Source organism: Diabrotica undecimpunctata, chromosome 4, assembly GCF_040954645.1.
Source record: "Diabrotica undecimpunctata isolate CICGRU chromosome 4, icDiaUnde3, whole genome shotgun sequence".
Lineage (NCBI taxonomy): Eukaryota > Metazoa > Arthropoda > Insecta > Coleoptera > Chrysomelidae > Diabrotica > Diabrotica undecimpunctata.
The window spans coordinates 6,806,626-6,828,725 of NC_092806.1; the positions used below are offsets into that span (position 1 = coordinate 6,806,626).

At 33.4% G+C, this 22,100-nt stretch overlaps 2 protein-coding genes across 9 annotated transcripts in view; both read right to left on the minus strand.

The window, feature by feature from the left end:
• Tsp26A (Tetraspanin 26A) overlaps nucleotides 1–12,138 on the minus strand; it is a 28,341-nt gene extending 16,203 nt beyond the window's left edge. For 3 of the 6 annotated variants that reach the window (XR_011950593.1, XR_011950592.1, XM_072528760.1), the window contains exons 1-7: nucleotides 11,710–12,126; nucleotides 8,334–8,454; nucleotides 8,204–8,277; nucleotides 8,077–8,151; nucleotides 5,822–5,920; nucleotides 4,307–4,435; nucleotides 2,623–2,673 (exon numbers count right to left, since the gene is read on the minus strand). Coding sequence is in view for 4 of the 6 variants with exons in the window: in XM_072528760.1 (XP_072384861.1) it covers nucleotides 2,623–2,673; nucleotides 4,307–4,435; nucleotides 5,822–5,920; nucleotides 8,077–8,151; nucleotides 8,204–8,277; nucleotides 8,334–8,454; nucleotides 11,710–11,820 (660 nt within the window). In the remaining 2 variants the exon portion in view is untranslated. Of the gene's footprint in view, nucleotides 1–2,622; nucleotides 2,674–4,306; nucleotides 4,436–5,821; nucleotides 5,921–8,076; nucleotides 8,152–8,203; nucleotides 8,278–8,333; nucleotides 8,455–11,709 lie in introns of all 6 variants that reach the window. The other 3 variants (XM_072528761.1, XM_072528763.1, XM_072528762.1) reach the window with 2 other exon arrangements.
• A 2,747-nt stretch (nucleotides 12,139–14,885) lies between these two features.
• The window catches only part of NKCC (sodium potassium chloride cotransporter), a 93,659-nt gene continuing 86,444 nt past the window's right edge, over nucleotides 14,886–22,100 (minus strand). For all 3 annotated transcript variants that reach the window (XM_072528766.1, XM_072528765.1, XM_072528764.1), the window contains 3 exons: nucleotides 20,247–20,392; nucleotides 17,112–17,223; nucleotides 14,886–15,156 (listed from right to left, as the gene is read on the minus strand). In XM_072528766.1, the coding sequence (XP_072384867.1) occupies nucleotides 15,021–15,156; nucleotides 17,112–17,223; nucleotides 20,247–20,392 (394 nt within the window). In that variant the 3' untranslated portion in view covers nucleotides 14,886–15,020. The remainder of the gene's footprint in view (nucleotides 15,157–17,111; nucleotides 17,224–20,246; nucleotides 20,393–22,100) is intronic.

Sequence of the window (22,100 nt, forward strand, 5' to 3'; positions counted from 1 at the left end):
ATATTTGCAGGTAATTTGGCATCGCTCAAAAGTTTGTTTTTGAATTTATGTCACTGACAAATATTTCGTACTTAGAGTTAAACATTGACATTGACATAATATGAACAGTAAGATATAACCCAACAACATTATCTTTATTTAGGTAGAAGTAGATAATAGGGCCTGCGTAGCGCAAGCGGTAGGATGCTTGCCTCGCACGCCGGTGGTCTGGAGTTCGAATCCTACCGCCGGCAAGAACAACTAGACATTTTTAAAAATGTCTATAGACCCCAGGTCGACTCAGCCTGAATAAAATGAGTACCTTGGGTAAAACCAGGGGTAATAATAGGCGGTTGAAGCGTAGCACTGGCCATGTTACCTTCCTTGTATACCGTAGGCCCTAGATATAGCAGACTACCCTGCTATACTCCCAAAGCCACGAAGCGGTATAAAACGGGAGACTATTATTATTATAGTATATATCATAAAGAATCACTTCTCTAAACTCCTTAAAAATCAATTAATTCCAACAAGACTTAGAAGAAAACCTTTCTATAGATCAAGTAGATTGTGAACCTGAAAACACATGGATCTATCTCAAAGATAAAATAATTGAGACTATATAAGATTATACGAAACAGCACCACTTTCAATAAACCATAAGCCATGGGTAACTGAAGACACTTGGACTGTGCTTCAATACAGAAAATAACATAATACTAGATTTGGAACGAACGATGAATACATTATACAAGAGAATATCTCCCAAATATGCAGATAACTGGTTGTCGGAATGAACCAAGAGATTTATTTCAAAAACACAAACTCTTTACTAGAGATTTTAAATCTCAAACGTGGTCTGTGATGGAGAAGGAAGGTAATCTAAAGACCAATACAGACGAAATATTGGAAACGAGGCAAAATTATCGCAGCCATTTATATAGAAATAACGAGATTCCAGCAGAACATTTATGGCCCTCCGACTACCCTAGAGAACGTACTATCTGGCTACCTGAATATTATACCTATATTACCAAAATTGGTCCATTTCCAATCAACTCTACGTCAAACAATCCCCTGTAGGAAGAGTGACGCACTACAACTACCTCGGCACCATAATAAATGAAGAATGGACCAACAACTAGGAGATTAGAGCACGCATCGGAAAAGCTAGATCCACCTTCAATCGGATGGGGGTCTTCTTCAAGAGTCACAACCTCTCTCTTGATACAAAAGTAAGAATGCTGCGACGCTACGTCTTCTCTGTCTTTTTTATGGTGTTGAATCGTGGACCTTGAACGAAGATATGTGTAGAAAACTGGAAGAATTTGAGATGTGGCTATATCGAAGAATGCTTAAGATCCCGTGGACTGACCGAGTCACAAATAAGGAGGTCCTCAGAAGAATGAATAAGAACCGAGAGGTACTGACCACCATCAACTCTCGAAAGTTACAGTTCTTCGGGCATATTATGCGAAATGAATCCAGATATGCTCTCCTTCAAGCCACCCTGCAAGGAAAAATATTTTAAAAACGAGGTCCAGGAAGAAGAAGAACATCTTGGTTAAAGAACCTCAGAATCTGGTTCAATACAATATCTGTGAAGCTTTTCCGCGCTGCTGCAGATAAGATAAAGATTGCCATGATGATAGCCAACATTCGTAACGGATAGGCACATCAAGAAGAAGACCAAATACCGCAGGAATAAGCGCCGTTTGTAAAAGAAAAAGGTACACATTAGCAATTCCTAAACCTGATATGCTCTGTTGGCTACCAGAAGGCATTCGATTGGATCGGATAAATCTTTGGTCAATTTTAATAGAGATGGGTGCACCGATACACCTAGTGAGACTTATAAAAATCTGTACCAGCCCAACATGGCACCAGTACGACTCAAACCAATTCAGAGCAGAAAGAGCGTTTAGACAATATTTATGGTGAACGTATCAAGAGCATAGTTTTAAAAGGATGGGTAGATGGAGTAATAGTGGCTGGTAAAAATTTCCAATTTAAGATTTGCTGATGATACTACACTTACACCAGCAAATGAACAAGAAATGCTAGATCTCCTAGAGAGTTGATTTGGACAGCTTTGAAGTTGGTCTTAAAAACAAAGTCAAAATGAAAATATTGGTAGTAAGTAAGACAACTTAAACACTATTCAGGTAAGTAACCACATGCACGAATACCACATAGTAGACAACTTCAACTATCTCTGGTCTAGTATAACTAACGCTGGTAACTGCCAAAAAATTCAGATTAGTTTACTACAAACAGTGAAATAGTACTGATATCAAAAAATCTTATTTGCTTTCCGATGATCGAATAAATCGACAATTTAATAGGAAGTGTGCGTTTTGTTTTTTAATACATAACCAAATCCTAACAATATGCCATTTGAAAGTATAACAAACAAGTTCACACTTTTTATACAATGTTCTTATATATGTTGTTTGATTATAAAAGACTAGCTAATGGTTAACGGGACTCTATGATTAAAATTTAAAATAGAAAAAGTATACTTATATATCTACCCCACAAAAAATTTGATTTTAAATAGTCACAATTTAAGCAATAAATTGTGTATATAAATAATTAGAAAGTCACAGAAAATAACACAAGTAGGAATAAATAAATACTTACAAATCCAGGTTTTCGAACATCATATCCGCACTGTTTATTTTTAATAATCTCCTAGAACAAAAAAACAGATAGTTACATCATAATATAATATACTCCCCAAGATTCGCAAAAATCTACATTTATTCATATTCCTAAGAAACCAGGCGCAACCACGATGTGAAAGAAAAACTTTGGACTCCAAAGATCTAACAAATATTCAGTATCTCTACGAAAATCAAATAGCCTCCAAATAAATGTTGAGTCTTTCAAGGTTATACACTGAGCCTCATGTTTTTTTAAAATAGACCTGAGATTGTATTCCTGATAAAGTATTCCAAAACTGCACAATCATTACATATGTAATGCTATAGGTAAGAGAGAGAGAGAGCAGAAAGAGAAAAAAAAATAGTTATATAGGTATATGGTGCATCGTTTGCTGTATATAAACATTTGACCTGTAATAGGAGTATAGTAAATGAAGGATTGTATCAATATTTTAATGAAAATATATATTTTTATTTTTATATATATATAGAAGGAGTTGAATGCAAAAAAAAATTACACATACTCTGCAGTAAAGTTCATTGTTTATTTTGTATTAATATAAAAATTACAATACAATAAATACACTGCAACATAATTCAATATAATAATACAATATAAATTAAAATATAATATTCATAAGTATTTAAAACTGCCAATATAGATAACTTACTTTACGAAGATAAAAATAAAAAACCAACAACTCGGATTATGTTGTAAATTTTCATTTTATTTTAAAATTTATGTTTTTTGCGTATATTGTATATATTTAATAAGATTAACGTGAGATTTTTAAATATTTCAAAAATAAAAAAGGAAATTCATAATTGCGATTCGAACTCACAACCACCAGCGTATGAACCAAACACGTAAAGGATTTGCCAATTAGACATGACACTAACGAATTTCAAAATTGACAGTTCTCGGTAAAACAGTAATTATTTTGAAATACAAAAGCCTAAAATAATTATAAACGTTTAATTTTAAATAATACAAAACATATCACATAAATAATAATATTAATACACATTATATATATATATATATATATATATATATATATATATATATATATATATATATATATATATATTCAATATTATATATATAATATAATATATAATATTAAATACAAAGGGAACATTTTTATTCTCGAAAGAGGAAGAGAGAGAAAATATATTTCCTGTCTCTCTCTCTTACTCATTATCTTACATATGTAATGGTTTCACAGATTCACTCTCATGCAAATTTCCAACGCCGACCGTGCGTATAGAAGTATAACTTCAAAAACAAAGATATTGGAGGTAAATCAAAATCCAAATCAACCAGTATACATAAATGTATACGGAACAGAAATAACTAAACCTGGGCAGTTGGATCGACGATAAACTTAATCCCGACTTAGATATCATAGCTTGATGAAACTATCTACTGAAAATGTGGGAATAAATATGTCGCCCTGATTTTGAATTTGTTCACTACATCTACAAAGCCAGTGTTAGACTAGTCCTGACACAGCTTTGAGTGTAGAAAACCGCTAAATTTTGTAATTCCAAAACATAGACACAAAGCTTTTTCGATAAAAAATGCGAATGATACGATTTTGAAATGATACTGATACTGTCAAGTAATAATTGAAGTAAATATTGTTTAAGCAACTTACATTTGGTTTCCTTTTGCAACATGAGAATGGCACTCCACAAGCTTCCCTGCTACCAACATCTCTTGAAGAACAATTGAAGTAATTGTTACGATCCCAGTCTTTGGGCCCTTCAATTCCACAACACTGAAGCTATAAAATCATCGCCAGTTAGTAAAGTGTTCATTATTAAAACATTTAAAGATTTAAAAAAAGAAGTGAAATTATTTTTTTTATTTCTCTTTTATTTTGTTTATCATGCACACCAGTATTGATACCTATATCGATATATCCAGAGTTTTCAGCTATTCCATGACCTTTTTATGGAACTTTTTTTGTGATCATAACCCACGTGACGAAAGACACGGAGGGGAACTAATAAACAAGTGAATATAATGTTGGCTCATGATATTTGCAACTGCGCCATTGCCCATCCCAAAGCCATGTGAAAACGGAGGAGAGTGAATGGGACTTGTTACAAAAGACATTACAAGTGACAGTCAAGTGACTACAATCATTAAATGACAAGAAATGCCCAATATACTGTCGAAAGAAAACTACAAGATGGACTTGGAAATTAATGCTTCCAAGACTAAGGCTATGGTCTTCTTCTTCTTTGTCAACCATTTTCTATCCACTCCTGAATGTAGGTCTCTCCCAATTGCTTCCATCTTTCTCTATCTTGCGCCAATCTAATCCACTGTTTGCCTGCCACTGTTCTTATGTCATCTACCCATCTTTTTTGAGGTCTTCCCATGCTTCTTGTTGTCTTCCTTGGTCTCCATTCTAGAATTCTCCGTGTCCACCTGTTGTCATTATATCGGGCTACGTGACCTGCCCAGCGCCATTTCATTTTTGTAATTTCTTCCACAATATCCCTAATCTTCGTTCTACGTCTTATCTCGGTATTTCTAATCTTGTCTCTTAGTGATATTCCAAGCATGATTCGTTCCATTGCTCTTTGCGTTGTTTCTAATTTTTTAGCAGATTTTTTGGTAAGGGCTACTGTCTCCAAGCCGTAAGTACAAACTGGTAGTATGCATGTGTTATACACCTTTTTCTTTAAGTTTACAGGAATGGAGGTGTTTTTCAAGATATATGCTAATTTGCCGAAAGCGCCCCATGCCAGTTGTGTTCTTTTAATTTCAGCATCTTGGTTTGGTTTTCCTAGTTTGATAACATGACCTAGATTTATAGGCTATGGTATTTAACATAAATCCCCAGGAGCAAATTATAAACGATATAAATGTAGATGGCATCATCCTTCAGAATGTACAGTTACATAAATCTGGGCAGCTATATAATTAGACCACTCCAAAGAAATTTATATAATAAATATATTATAATAAGATATTATGTAACCCAAAAATATCCATATGAATTTGTTTAAATGCTCTATATGGTCCTTATTACTGTATGGATGCGAGACGGGAGCACTGATGGAAGATAAAGCAAACAGACGGACATAAAGATAATGATACGATTTAATAAACAAATCAAATCAAGTATATTTCTACTGTCGGATCTACTGTGACTTACCCAGTCTTCCTGAATCCAGTCAATAAGGTTCTGTTGATCAGGATCTTCTCTATAGTGGATTATAAATGTTTGAAATCCAATTGTTGCTTGAGATTTGATCTAAAAATAACGAAAATGTGTTATATAAAAAAATATTATAATTATTATCACTTTACAGCTACATCAAATTAACGCACGTGCAGCCATGTCAATTGAAAATATTTAATACCAGATGTGGTTATTAAATAATGATAACGACACCGTACAACATTTAATATCAACTACTATTCTTTATGAGAATAATGGCAATTTTGTTTATTATTAACAATGGGAATGCACCTACTGTACAAAATTAATCAGCATTTTTTCTTTAACTTAAAGTTCCTAAAAGAAAGATTGTAATGTACCCAACTTGGATGGTCGAAGATGTGGACAATGCCGAGTTCCTAACGGCAAAAGCTTTGGTGAGTCGTTCCTGTAAGAGTTATGAATTTAAAGGGAACTGTTATTAAGTTAAGTAAAAAAACTTTGATCGGACAGTGTGTTCCCGTGGCTTCGATGAGTTCTATGAATACTAATGAGAAACCATCGAAATCTAAGTATCCAAAGGAGCTTGTTGAGATGGTGATTAACACTTGCCAAGAGCTTGAAAATGAACGAACTAAAAAAGTGAAGTCTATGCTGATAGAATTACTAGGCGTGCATCGAAGGCTTGCGAGCATTTCCATAAATATTTGTGTGGCAGAAAGTTTCTTCCTCGCACGGATCACGCCGCTCTAAAATGGCTTCTAAAATTTCGTAATCCAGAGGGCCAGATAGCAAGATGGTTAGAACGATTACAAGAATGTGATTACGAGATCGAACACAGGGCTGGAAGAGTTCACTTAAATGCTGATGCTCTTTCAAGACGGCCGTGCAGTGCAAATTGTAATCACTGTCTTGAATTAGAAGAACGACTTTGCCCCGTGAGACGAACTACCGTCATTAATGATCAATGGCAGCCTCAACAGTTACAAGACGCGCAAGCAGATGATTCATGTATAAAAAATGTATTGGATTGGATGCGTCCAAGTGAAAGACCTTCTTGGCAAGACATTAGTGCATGTAGTCCAGAAGTCAAGTGTTACTGGAGCCAATTAAATTGCTTAGTGCTAAAAGATGATCTTCTGTATAGAACCTTTGAGAACGATGATGGTACAGAATCTAAGCTTCAGTTGATTGTACCTAAAATAAAGTGTCCAAAACGTTTGTAAATTGATTGGTGTCAATAAGACCAGAACGACACCCCTGCATCCTCAATCAGATGGAATGGTCGAGAGGATGAACCGAACGATGGGTAAACACCTGTCCAAAGTCGTATCAAAACATCAAAGAGATTGGGACCAGCACATTCATTTATTTCTTTCTTAATTTTAACTTTGAATAGATTCGATTTGGTCTGTATGTAAATCGTTGTTTCAAACATACCAAAGGGCATCTACATTCCCTACTTCTCGGTTCTGGGGCGTTTCAGAAAGTTTTCAGGGATAAAATAGAAAGATTTAATACTTATGAGAAGTTGTGTTAATAAAATGTAAATATTTGATTATACTGTTTAATTGTATGTGATAATTACTTTTATTAACAATTTTTTATATATAGGTATTATTATTTTACAATAAGTTCTGTTCAGTTAAGTCAATTAGTGTTATCACTATCTAGGTATATCACAGAAGTTGAAAACACCAATATTTTTTATTTAAACTTTATAGAAAATGAAACTTTTTGATAAAACAAAATATTTACTAATACCCACATAATTTGAGAAAATGCGACTGTTCTATTTACACTTAAAATCAAATGTTTGCAAAATAATAGCTTTTATTTAATTTAAAATTATATATCTACGCTACTGTTCAGTAGAATCTCACAATTGTAACTCTAACATTGTTGACAATTTGCTAGTGTCATACTCGCTCTTGTTCCCGTAAATTTTCCGACGAAATTACGTGCCTAATATATATATAGAATAAGGCATTCATAAATATCAAAAGAAATTTTAAATGTAGAATGTCAAAGTTTCAAAATATTATTTGTTTCTCAATATTTGTATTATTATTCACATTACGTAAATGAATAGTGATATTCCCGAAATAAGTAACAAATTAACAACCAAAACCTCACCACTATTCATTATTTAGCCACTAATGGATAGTGAGAAAAAGAAAATCAATACAACAGAAATGGTTTCCCCGAATTTAACCAATAACTATCTCTTTCCTAGTAATATTACTCACCCAATCCTTAAAAATGAATCCAAGAATTCCAGCAGTCATTTCAAACAAAAGTAGAACTGACAGGAAAATTGCATACTGAAAATAAAATATGTTTACATCGATTATTTTTTATACTTGAATTTCTTACTGTGGCTAGCAAGCAAGTGTTCTCTCTTAGTGCTCCTACACAGCCAGTAAAGCCTATCACAAAAGTTACTGTTCCTGAAATAAAAAAAAATATTTGAAATTCAACAATTACGATGTACGGTGATACATACCTATACATATTAATACAAAAGCCGGATCTAAAGCGACATTGGCAACTTTTCCTAAATTATTGAATATATCTTTTTCACTCCAAGCCCATACTCCAATGGTTAGGATTCCAAGACCAAGTAGCTAAAAAACAAATATTATGTAAATACATTGTATTTTTTATTCTATATCTTAGATAGTTTCTCTGTTCTTTATTACCAGATACTGTTTTTTAATACAGAAAAGTTTCTTCCACTTCCTTATCATTGCCTTATCAATTACAGATGTTTGCTATTAATACAACAATTCATATTTTAAGGACTTGTTCAAAAATCTTTACAGTCAGCTCAAACTACTGGCGTATGTGTTGCATTCGTGACTTTCTTCTTCCCTTTTTCTTGATATACAAGTTGATGGTGGCGATATTTTTTGTCTTGTTATATGATCAAGGGACACCAGTTTTATGTCTTGTTGCTTGTCGTTGCCATAAGTTTGTGATAGGCAATATGTTGCAATATGTTGTTGTTGCAATACGTTCTCATTAATAATGTAATATGTTTGGGATATTCACATAATTTATCAATATAACCAGATTTCAAAGGCAGGTAGCTTTTTCATTTTTACCTCATTTTTGCAGAAATATTGTAAATTTAACATTTCCGATGAAAGTACCTTAAGAAGATAATATATCGAAATTTGCTACAATGAGATTATAAGAAAAGTTCAAAAAATTGTTGCTGATAAGTTGATTTATTTTATAGTTAACGAAAGTACTGATTATGGGGTTGCTATATGGCGCATTTGATGATAGGGATTCTACACGAAGACATAAAAAATTAATGTTACCATATTGTGTCAAATCAATTGGAGAAAACCAACAATTTGGCCATAACACATTTTGTTCAAGATGAGTTGTTCTGTTTTGTGTTCTACCGGAAGTATACCATGCAATAAAGTTTTATTAGTTAAGCAATAATGCAATCTATATGGTAAAGGCAGCACAGAATTCAAAGACATTTAATAGCAATTTAATTCATGTAATATGTCTAGCTCATGGAACTTAACTTTGTCGAGGAAGAAATAAGACAAAATTTTCCACATGTTTGTTTCACAAGATTTTAGATAAATTATGTCAAAAATGTTTTAATAAAATTGACATAAGGAGTTCTATTTTACAAAGAGCAAAGAGGGTCTGGGCAATATTCCATTACCCCCTTTACCTATTATCACGAGATGGGGCACTTGATTACAAGCAGCATTTTTTATGAGGAATATTTTCAAGGAATAAAGAGTTACACAGTGAAACTTCGATAATTCGAATCTTAGGAGACCGTTAAAAAAATTCGAATTATACAAAAAGTCGAATTAAAAATATATCTACAAAAAACAAAGATACCTACATAAATATCTACAAACAAAAAAAAATCAACAATAGTTCACCATTTTTATCGCTTGCAGATGCTTTTGTTCCTATTCTTGCCCGAATTTTGTCAATTGAAAAACTGGGCCAACAATGCAAATTAAAAAATTTGCAAGTTAAAAAAATGGTCAATTATTCTCGATTTTTATCATTTGCAGGTGTTCTCATTGGTATTTTCGGACAAGTCTTGGCCGATTAAAATCGACCAGTGAGAACGCGTCGTTAAAACAATAAAGCATTTTGTCTCAAAACATTTATTGTAAATTTGCAAAAACCATTTATTACAATTAACGAAAAAAGACAGTCTTTAATTTTTTCCAAAGAAATCCAAAATTTTTAGCTGATTTTTAGAATAGATGTTTGCATCAATTTGGAGAGTGGCTCTTTTTTTGCTTAGTTTTCCTCCGTGACATTTTTTATTTTTAAATGCCAGTGTTTTGTCAGCAGTGCATTTAAAAAAAAGAGAGATGTCTCATCAACATTGAAGATATCTCTTTTATCTATATCCTGAAATCTCCTCCAAAATTTTTTTCCATTGGTTAGCCCCATTGGTTTGCATTAGTTAGACGTGGAGAAATGGCCCCACTTTCTCCACAAATGGATTTAAATGAAATTTTGTTAGTCACCCTGTACTTGCCTTAACATTGTTTTTCTCCATTTCAATAGCAAATTGTTCAGCTTTGCTTCTTATAAGGGGAACGCTCACGGGATCTTCTTATTCCTGGCTTGTTTGAACCATTTTAAACTACAACTGTCTAAAGAAGGAATTCCAAAGTCCCTGGCAATCTCAGATTTTTTCTTCTTATTCTTTTCTACTTCTTTAATTGCCGCTATTTTTTCTGATAACGTCAGAGTTTTGTATGTTTGAAGTTTATCATGCAACGACATATTCGCTCAATACGAAGTGACATAGTGGCGTGATTTGCAGTGATTGTAATGCCAACGCATCTCTTGCAATGCCAGATACGGGTACAATGTACAATGGCCTTGAATACCTTGAAACAAGTGGCGTGTTAAGACAGGAAAGAATACTACCTCTTTTTGTAGAAAGGTTCGGCATGAAATTAGGTTTTCAATTGTAGAAAAGTTCGAAATGTGTCTACAGCTGATAGACACTCAAATTATGTTACCAGGACTAGGAAGCATATATTGTAAAGTTTTTTATAAGCCAGACCTTCTGGATACTACAGGATCTCCAAAAAATGAATGAGTACAAATAATAAGAAATAAGTAGTAATGAATGGAAAAGTGGAGTACAAAATGGTTTAATAAATGCCTAAATGGTGAAGGTACCACTGATTATTAATGGAACATCATATATTTCTACAATTATACAAAAAAATATGTGCAATAACTACCTATGTCAGAAAGTTTGGTCATTATTATCATATTTGCATAAATAATAAAAAATAAAATTGATGAAGAAACCCAGTACAGCGATATAAGAATGGAGTGATTTTAAGTCAATAAAACAACAATCCTAGATAAAAATGACAGATACAAATAGGCTACAGGCTACAGTACACACAGTCACAGTAGCACAAAGGACATTACCAATTAATACAAACAAATATAATATAAACTTATAATAATTGATAAGACAACATTTAAAGTATTTGATCTAAGTAATATAACATATTATGAGCCCTCCTTAGCTTTGATTTAATTTTTAGTAAAAAATTATAAATTACTTTAATTTTTAATTGCAAAAAATTTTTTATATGCTCATTAATTTGATTTTTCATACACAAAGTATTTTTTAGTTAAAACATCTAAATATAATAGCAAATAATAGGAAATCCCCAACAATCTTTAAAATTATGAATAAAAACTATAATGTAACTGGTAAGTAGTTGGATATATGTGTGGGTGAGAGGCTGAGACTATTAAATATTCAGAACATTAACATCCACATTTTATTCAAGAAGAAAATACATACAACCTACTCAAAATTAAATATTAAGGTCATGAAAACTTACCCAAAACAGTACATTGAATCCAAATATCATATATTTCAGACAACTGCTAACTTCTGTAGTGTCTCTTCGGTATTTTCTTACAGTAGGCATACTGGGTACATTCACAGTCATCCCGAAAACAATTTAGGACTTCTACCTATAAAACATACACTAACTTTTGAAACATATTATTTAAAAATTTCACACTTATCATTCGAATTAAATATTAACAAATACAACGAATTAAATACTGGAAGATGAGTGACATCATGTACGGGTCAAGGTAATGAGGAAATGAATTTTATGAAGTGAATAATTTTAAAATTATAGTCAACAATAGATATTTTTTGTTGACACTGAGTGACACGAGCTGAGGGCTGAACTACTTTTGACAAATCGATGGGAAAATAAAACACCAGAAGGCAATGCTGCCAATGCATTTTGTTAAGAGAAAGGAAAAAAGGAAAATAAAGTTGATTTCAATTTATCGTTACATAAAAACTTGTTCAAGGTTAATTAATGATTACCAATTAATATTTATTAGTAATTAGCATTTCATTTAAGGTATTTGTATACTTTGGAGTTGTAAACTCATCCTATTGTATAGGCCACACATTTTACAGATTATGAAAAACCTTAAAAGTTATTAAGTGGTTATTGGATAATACGAAATTAATAATTAGTTTACATAAAAACATGACAAAAATAAATTTTGAATTTTTGTAACGTTTTTGTGAATATAAAATCATAGTATAATTTTATTTTGTAAGACCATTTATATATTACCTGGTAGCCCAATTAGAGAAGTCCACCTAAATAATTTCCACAAAGAAAATTTGTGGGAAACCCCGTGACAAATTTTATTTACATTTAAGGTGATTAGTTTTTAGCTTAAGGGGGATAGTTGAAAGATTTGGAACTTAAAAGTAAATGGAGGGAGATAGCATATACTTTTAAATATATTTCAATTCTCGTTATAAGCATACTTATTGATTTTTTTTTTGTTTTTTGTTTAATTATTGTAAAAGTTCTGTTGCAAACGCCGTTGAAATAAATAAAAGAAGAGTTGTAAGCATATAAGGGGATATTTTGTCACATGTTACCACTATTCGATATCGACGATCTAATATCGTTTTTCCAATCCACTATTTTGCAAAATATTGGGTCCAACAATCACGTACAAGATCTGTGTCCGGAGCTAGTTGTCATAAGAAGAAGATTTAACAGCAAGAATTACGAAAAATATAACAATGTTATCTTCCGACAAGTATTTGGCGGCAATAAATAACCTTCTATTGAGTTTTTGCGGATATAAGGATGCACCCAAAATTTCCTCCGTTTTTTTTACAATGACGAAGATATTTTGCAACTACTGTAAAAGCATGTAAAACCTTAAAAATTATACGCTTCTATGACGATAACCTTAGGTGGAGAATCTCTTGGACGTCATTTGCCAATATTCGTCAAATACTGCTTTTAACTTATTTTCGTGAAATTTTTCTTTGCACTTCATACGGAAGTTATTCAGTGGCTTTATTTGTCTTGTGGAAATACCCTTTCCTTTGGCTGTTTTGTATGACTTTCCTACATTTCTTAGAGCTTTTTTTCCAATTTGAGACGCCTTGCAGACGTTTTTTGACTGGTTTGATTTCGGTTTTGTCGATCGATTTACAATTTGTTGTAAAGTTCGCAACGAGATGTCGTCATCGGATAAACCTGAACTACTCTCCGGACGGTATTTTCAGTTTAGAATATATGTTATGTGGAGAAGTCACTTTCGTTTTTACTGCCAGAGTACAATTGCTGAAATGTATTTAACGGGGTGGAAGAAAATGAAAAAGGTTGTGGATAGTCATATTCTATTGCAAAAAAGGCGTCTTCTTCATTTGCTTAGGCATCTGCAAAAAATATATAACAATCCACTCTCGCAGGCTTATAAGAGCTTGGGTTTCTGAATCAGCTTGAGATTAAGGAGATGGTGAGGACTAGGGAGGGCCTGTGAGAGAAAGTAGACTTAAATGTAATCGATCTCAATAATATGCTCAGGCACCCCAAGTTTTGGCAGCACCTGCTGTTGCTGTGATATTGGATATAGCTTTTTTACAAGAGTCCTGGATTTACAAAGGCAAAATAAGAGGTCTATCAGATATTGGTGAAAAGGTTTTACATACAGCCGATCTACCAAAGTTCCAAAGACTTGTATAATAATCAAACGATATATCAAAACATTGACGTTCGTAAATCTTTATTCCAGGGCTTTAACGACGGTAAAAAAAGACCATATAGGAAGGAAATATAAAGGAGATTATTTTCGAATCTGACCTGGGGCAGAGGAGACAATACTAGTTTGTTGTAGAACATGATTTAGACATACAAAACGTAGAGGACAAACCAACCTACGTAACTTTATAATGTGGTAATTGATATAACATTGGCCACGATACGACTCATATGGCTAGACCTGTTAAAAATGGCATGTGTCAGATGAGGTGTCTTATTCAAATCATCTTTTGAAATAAGAGATAATGAGCTATCGAGATCGTAACTCTCGTAAAACAAAATGGGAAGTGGGAAGCATATCACCCAGACCTGGAATATTGCTTAGACAGGGTTAAAGTGACGATAAGCAATACGTTGGACCTAGACATGACGCCGAACAATTTCAAGAGGTTGTCATGTCAGCGTTCGATGAAAATTGTCCAAGGAGTGAGGAATTGCAACAGAAAAGTCCCAGGTGGAGATATAAGAGATTGAAGAAATGTTGAGGTTTCATAAAATTCTCTCAAAAGATCCTCAGATTATTCCTTCGCTCGAACATAAATCAGGTGAATGGTGTAAAGACCCTGATAGAAATTTGTAAGGTGCACTGTCTTGTGTCCAAAACAAAACTGGTCCCATTAGGCAAATGGTAGCAGACTTGACTGGATACTACGAATTTTGGTTCTAATATAGGAAAAACTGACGTGTGACAAAAGGTATGATAAACCAGGACAAAATTAAATAAGCAATAAAATCATTTGAGCCATATAAATCAACAGGTCAGGACAGGATTTATCCAATATATTTCTGAATGGAGGTTTAAGGAGGAAGCCTATGTTTAGCAGTGGACGACTAGGGGCTGATTATAATATTATGTTGGTCCCCAATATACACTAGTAGTATATCTACCTCTATAGGTATCAGTTAAACAAACAAACTTGTAATCAAATTTCTCTTTATTAAAAACAATAGTATTTATTAAATTAAATAAGTACTTTAGGTAAAGTTATGTACAATATAAAATATATTAAAGAATTTGTTTACAGTAAAAATTAAATTTGGTTTTGTATCACTTAAGAATAAAACGTTAACACAGATTGTTGGTTACCCCGCACGAGCAAGTAAGGTGGCATGTCTCTCGTGAGGGCTTCCAGCCAGGCCATGTATAGTGGGGCTGACACTGTACCTTTCCTGGGCATCGGGAGAGACCTGCAAGAATAAATAAAATTAAACATAATAATGAGAAAATGTATTAAATTAAGGTGAAAGATGTAAGGAACAAACGAAGATCCGAAATCGTACAAAACGAAGAAGTCTACATATTGCCAAAAAAAAGGTGACATCAAAATACTCAGAATCCGGGAAAACGTCATTATCTGACAGGATTTGCATTTGTCGCATAGAAGTTAAACTTCGAGATGTTTGAAATTCAATTTAAAAAACCAATTTAAAACTTTTTAAAAACTAATTTTAAAACCAAAATTAAAACGAAAGAAATTTCTTTTTTTATGGCAACAGACTAAATAATAATTATGCTTTCAAAAGCAACTGAATAAATAGACAAAATCAATTCACCCGCTGCTTAATTCCATTTTTGTCTCATGTCAGGGGATATGCTGATATTACTTTTAGTAAATAAATGGAAGCTTTCATGAAATCATCATCAGTGGCATTACAGCTCGTTATATGAGCCAAAGCCTTCTTCAGAACAATCTTCCATTCGCTCCTGTCTCTGGCAACTCTTCTTCATGCTTTAACTCCGACGGATTTTAGATCATCCTTATCTTGATACCTAAGTTTTGGTCTTCCTCTGGCTCGTCTTTTCACTGGTCCTCTTCGGTCGAAAATTTTTCTGATCGTTGCATCTTCATCTCGCCTAATTACATGTCCTACCCATCGAAGACGTGCTAATTTAATACATTTTACAACGTCAGGTTTCCCAAAACTTCTGTATAACTCAAAGTTGTAGCGCCTACGCCACAAACCCTGTTCTTGGACTCCTCCATATACTTTCCTTAGAATTTTTCTCTCGAAACGTTTAAGCAGTTCTTGGTCGTTTTGTGTAAGTGACCACGTTTCTGACCCGTATGTTAACACTGGCCTTATTAGTGTTTTATATATGGTAACTTTAATTTTTCTGGGTAGTTTCGGGGCCATCTGTTTCCTCAAGCCATAAACGCACTTATTGGCAAGCATTATTCTTCTTTTAATTTCTTCGCTGACATTGTTGTCTTTGGTCAGCAGCGAGCCCAGTTAGACGAAGGTGTCCACACCTTCCAGTTGCAGATCATCAATTAATAGTCTAGGTATTTAGTCTAGGTAGCTTTTATGAAATTACTGATATTATATTCTTATCTGTTATCAAAGTCTAACTATGCACCAATGTCTTCTTGTGACGAGGAAATAACTTTTTCGTTTAGAAACAAAGATTAATGGATCACCATTCTCCTCAAGAATTTCTCTCCATTCGTCATTATCCATCGCCTTTCTCTGCTCCATGTTTTCAAGGAACCTTGTTCTTCTTCTCTGACCAATGGCCTTTGACCTTTGGCCTTCGACCTCTGACCTTTTTCTAGCTGGGTCATTTTGTTCCATCCGCATTACATGCCCTATCCACCTTAGACATCCTATCTTAATATGTTTTACGATATCAGGTTCCTGGTACATTCTATAAAGTTGTCCCCAAAGTTGTATCGTCTTCCCCACACTCCATTGTCATTCACTGCTCCGTAGATTCGCCTTTAGTACTTTTCTTTCGAAACATCCGAAAAATGTTTTCATTATTTTTTATTAGAGTCCAGGTGTCTGAACCATATGTTAGGACTGGGCGTATTATTGTTTTGTAGAGTTTTATTTTTGCATTTCTCGATATAATTGTGGATTTAAGGAGGAGATTGAGCCCAAAATATCATCTGTTGGCCGTGAAAATTCTGCGGTTTATCTCGGCGGTAGTATTATTTTCAGTTTTAGGGAGCGAGGATTAATGGATAATGGATATAATATAGACAAATGAAAATTGGACATTATATTATCGGTTACCAGTATCTATACATGTTAAATGATGAAGCTTTAGGGTTGAAAAGTTCCCTGCGGATTCCAGTACCCTAGTAAGTCTTCCAGTTAGTTATAAAAGTCTATATTAGATTATTTATATATTTACTTACATAACAATTAAGTTGGCCTCACTGGAATGTTGCAAAAGTAATTCTCGTAATCTTAACTGCCTATAAGTTTTGTCTTGTGATGCAGCAATTTCTGCTGTGCTAATCATACAATCTGTAACATTCAATAATCATATATATATATATATATATATATATATATATATATATATATATATATATATATATATATATATATACCGATAAGGCAATTTTTCAACTACCGTATACGTTATTCAGTGTGTGGAACAAAGATAACACTTAATTGTTTGAATACGAGTGGGACACAATCCACGCATGTTGGAGTGGCGAGTCTAACTTTTAAAGTGTTGCAAAATTTCTGTTACATCATTCCTTCTAAAACATTAGTTGGATACATGAGTGTAACATAATATCTAAATCCACTACAGTTCTTTGTAGAATAAAAATGAATATTGCCCCAAAAACGTTTACATGAAGTAATCTTACTAGGTAACTGTTATTTTTTAACGATTATATGATTATACAGTATACTCCCTTTATAACGAACACGGTTATTACGAGATTTCGCTTATAACGAGGTACATTAGATGTCCCGTGAAATTTCTATTGAACTATAACCCTTTATAGCGAGGTAAATTTGCTTATAACGAGAGAAAATAAGATTACAAAACGTGTTTTTTACGTTTTTGGCCCGACCGTAGCTATAAATAAATACCCTTTTTAACTGCGGGCCGCCCGCAATAAACTTCTTACAATTTATGATTCTTAGTCGGAAATGTAAAATTTATGATTCACAAGTGTCATTGTATTGGGTTGACCATTCACACCTAATAATATGGGTCCTAATAGACAAGATGTGGAAAGTGTTTTAAAGGTTGTCAGAAACTTTATCCAAGGACAAAACGCAAATGAAGAAGCATAAAACTGTTTCACATCTTTAGAAAATATGATAGATAGAATACGGGACAATTTAAAGCAGTCAAAAATGACAAAATAACTTTATACGCTTTATACATATTTACAGAATACAGATTTTTTGTTTTAACATATATCATTGACAGTAAAAGTAAACAACTCTTTTTTGTTTTAATGCATTTCATTGACAATAAAAGTAAACAACTTTGTTTTAAAAACGCCATTCAAACAATATTTATTAGCATATTACATTGCTCCGAATGGCTTCACTATAGAAAGTAAATGTTTTAGAAAACTACATATTCATATGTATGCACAATATTATTGTTGTTGGATATAACGAGATCCGCTTATAACGAGGTAATTAGTCTGCCATTTCAGTTCTCGTTATAGAGGAAGTCTACTGTATCATTACTTGATTAATTAACAAAGAACACTGAGTTGAGAAATTGATATGTGACAACAGCGTGAGCTAAATAAATAACGCACTTTAGTAGACAGACACATAGTATAAACGGTGTATCCCCTCTACGAGTGCATGGTTTCTCCTCAAAAGAATAAGAGGTGCTTATCTGTACAGCAGGTTAAATGTCGTCCAACGGATCAACCACGATCGAAACAAATCTCTGTTGAACGCGAAGCTCGCGAAATGCAAGTTTGTTTAACTGCTAAAGAATCTCCTTGTTCGAGTAGACAAATTGCGGATGAAGTTGACCTAAAGAAGATAACTGTAAGGAATATTTTAAAAAGAAATGGATACAATTGCTATAAAGTGCAAACCACTCAAGAACTTTTTACAGGCGATCATTATAAATGTATGGAATTTTATGAAACTATGATGGAGAAATCGAATGGATCGAATAAAAGCTATTGGTCTTAAAAGTTTGCTATTGGTCTAGGCAAAGTAAACATTTGAGTATTGCTGTGAAAACACAATACCCAAAGAAAATAAATGTGTGAACTGGACTTCATAATAATAATATACTTGGCCCATTTTTTGTTACGGGAAATCTGAATGGATGTAAGTATCTAGATTTATTACGCAATCAGATTATTCCAGCAGTTCGAAACCTTGCGGTCAACTTCGATGATGTCTGGTTTCAACAGGATGGTTACCCAGCACATAATGCAATCGAAGTTACAAATTATTTGGAACAAACATTCCCTGGATAATTAATTTCTACACGAGGAACAAGAAAATGGCCCCCTAGATCACCAGATTTAGCACCTTTGGATTTTTATTTCTGGGGAATGCTAATATCAAAATTATATCGGCATGAATTCGAACGAGCCACCAATTTAGCAGAATCGCAAGAAAAAATTGTTCAACTCTGTAGTCGGGTACAGCCAAATCTGCTGAATGCAATGAGGCTTGCTTTAGTTGATAGATTCGAATTTTGTTTAGCACAAAATGGTGGTTTGTTCGAACATTTAATTGGTTAGAGATTTTTTTAAAAATACCTTTAATTTTAATTTAATTATTTAGAATAATTTTTTTAGTTGGTTTTTTTATTATGAAAATAATATTTATGTTTCGTTAATGTTAAGTTAATTATTGTTTTATTTCCAAGCTACCACAGCTAAAGATCTATAAGAATTGCATTTAAAACTCGAATATAAGTTGGCAAACGTTTCTTAAGTTTTACCGAAGAAAAGTTGGCAACGAAATAATTTTATGCAAAGAACTACACACTCGTCAGTGTCTGGTAATTACTGAATGCCGAATGCCGGATAGCCAGATGTATCTTGGCATACCGCACTTTGAAGGAAGGCGTTGCTTACAATTTTACAACTTGTCAGGGGAATAATGCGTTGTTGCTATACATCAATTCCTTAAATCAATGTTTTTTGTTAACTAATTAAATAATTAATAGAATCGAATAGAAAATAACAATTACGTGGCTACTTTATTTGAGTTTTTTTTTGGGACAATATTAATTTTCATTCTACAATGAACTGTAGTGGATTTAAATATTATTTTAGACTCATGTATCGGACTAAAATTTTAGAAGAAAAGATGTAACAGAAATATAGCAACACTGTTTAAAAGTCATACCTACTCCTTCGAGATGGTGACTGCCTCTCACTTCTATCCAAACAATTAAGTGTTATCTTTGTTCCACATACTGAACAACTTTACTGTAGTTGAAAATTTGCCATATCGGTATATACAAAAATTATCACAAAGAACAATTATTTGAATTTGTAACGAAAATACTTTGAATTTCTGCTTTTACTTACCGCTCTCTTTGACTTCCTCTGTTGTAATAAACCTCGTTAATAATTCATTGAAAAAGTCTATTGTGGAATCTTGGGGTTTATCTGCTATTGAAACCATTTGTAGGCTGTAATAATCCAGTCGGAACTTTGATAACAAATGGGCCATGCTGTAAGAAAAAAATAATTTAAATTTATGGAAGTGTTTGAAAATGAAAATTTTTATCCGCTTTTAGACATTTGCAATTGGTTCAAGTGAAATCATTATATTATGTCCGTGAGCAAGCTTTGTTGATAAATCTAATGAATTTTATAATTTGTTCACATTGGTTGCATTGCTGCAGGAGCTAACAAGAAGAGGGCTGGATGGTACTGAAATTCTTCGTAAAAACAGATTTAATTCTGCAATGAATGTACCAAATAAAACAGATTTTAAAAAATCTCCTAAAGGTAGTACTTCAGTTTCATCTACAGGAGTTCGTTAGAACGACAACAATGTGGTAACTATGCTCACTAATTGTGACGAATTTCGACCCATGAAGGCGTTTAAACGGTACGATCGTGCCGAGAAATAGATAATTGCTCTGGATGTTTCTGGACCAATTGCCAGTTACAATAGCAATTTGGAAGGAGTAGACCTTTTTGACCAATTCGAACTTATCGTACTCGAATAAGGTAAAAAAAGTGGTGGTGGCCTTATTTTTCATGGGCTAGATGCTTCCTGTGCTCAGGTTTGGCTAGTGTATCGGCGACTTAATCACTTAATGCCACTGTTACGATTTCGACGGGAGTGTGCAACTTATATTTTGAAATCGTTTGGAAGTAGGCCATCAGTGAGTGGAGTACGATCATCGTTACAATTTCCCCCTGTTCTTGAAGACTTGCGAAGAGATCGGACTGACCATACAATAGAGAAGGGTAGCTCTAAATATCGACGTTGCAGAGTATGTGGAAATCGTACTTGTTACTTATGTAAAAAGTGTGACACATCTCTGCACCCTGATAAGTGTTTAAAAATATTCCATTATGTTCAAAATTAACCTGAAATAAATATTAATGTATTTCAACTTGTTTTATTGCCGACTCAGAAGATGATCTTCAGAGACAGCTCTTTCAGTTCTTTCAAATAAGCTGCCAACTAAATATGACTATTTCTACCAACAAAACTAAATGTATGACAATAGCAAAAGATCCGGTCAGATGTAAGTTAGTGGTTGAGAACAACCCCATAGAACAGGTGATGCAATTCAGATATCTGGGCATAGATATATCAAGCACATACGACCCAGTAAAGGACCTAAAGAGTAAGATCAACAAAGCATCCGCATTGTCGGGATGTCTGCGGGAGATAGTCTGGTCAAATCTGTATATGCGCACAGATAGTAAAATTAGAATCTACAAGAATTGCATACGACCGATCATGGCATAGAAGTGCGCGAAGATACCAACAAAACGAAACAGATGCTAAGGATTGCCGAAATGAAAACCCTAAGAACAATAGTGGGCAAAACAAGAAGAGACAGGGTGATAAATACAAATGTCAGAGAGCAGTGCAAAATTCAAGATATTGTAAGATGGGGAAGGCAGCGTAAGAGGATGTGGTACAATCATGTAAGACGAATGGATGAGAATATACTCCCAAAAATTGCCCTAGAAAACAACCTGCCCGGTTCAAGACCTCCCGGAAGACCACCTAAAAGATAGAGGGATAGTTGGCAATCTACCTCCCAGGAAATTAACTAGAGGCAGCTTCAGAATTAAACCGATCGAGAGATCTCCAAGAAGTAGAAGAAGAAGGAGAACTTGTTTTATGTCATATCATCCCAGTGGAAACTAAAGTTGCCAGTAAAAAAATGACAATTACACATATAATTTGAT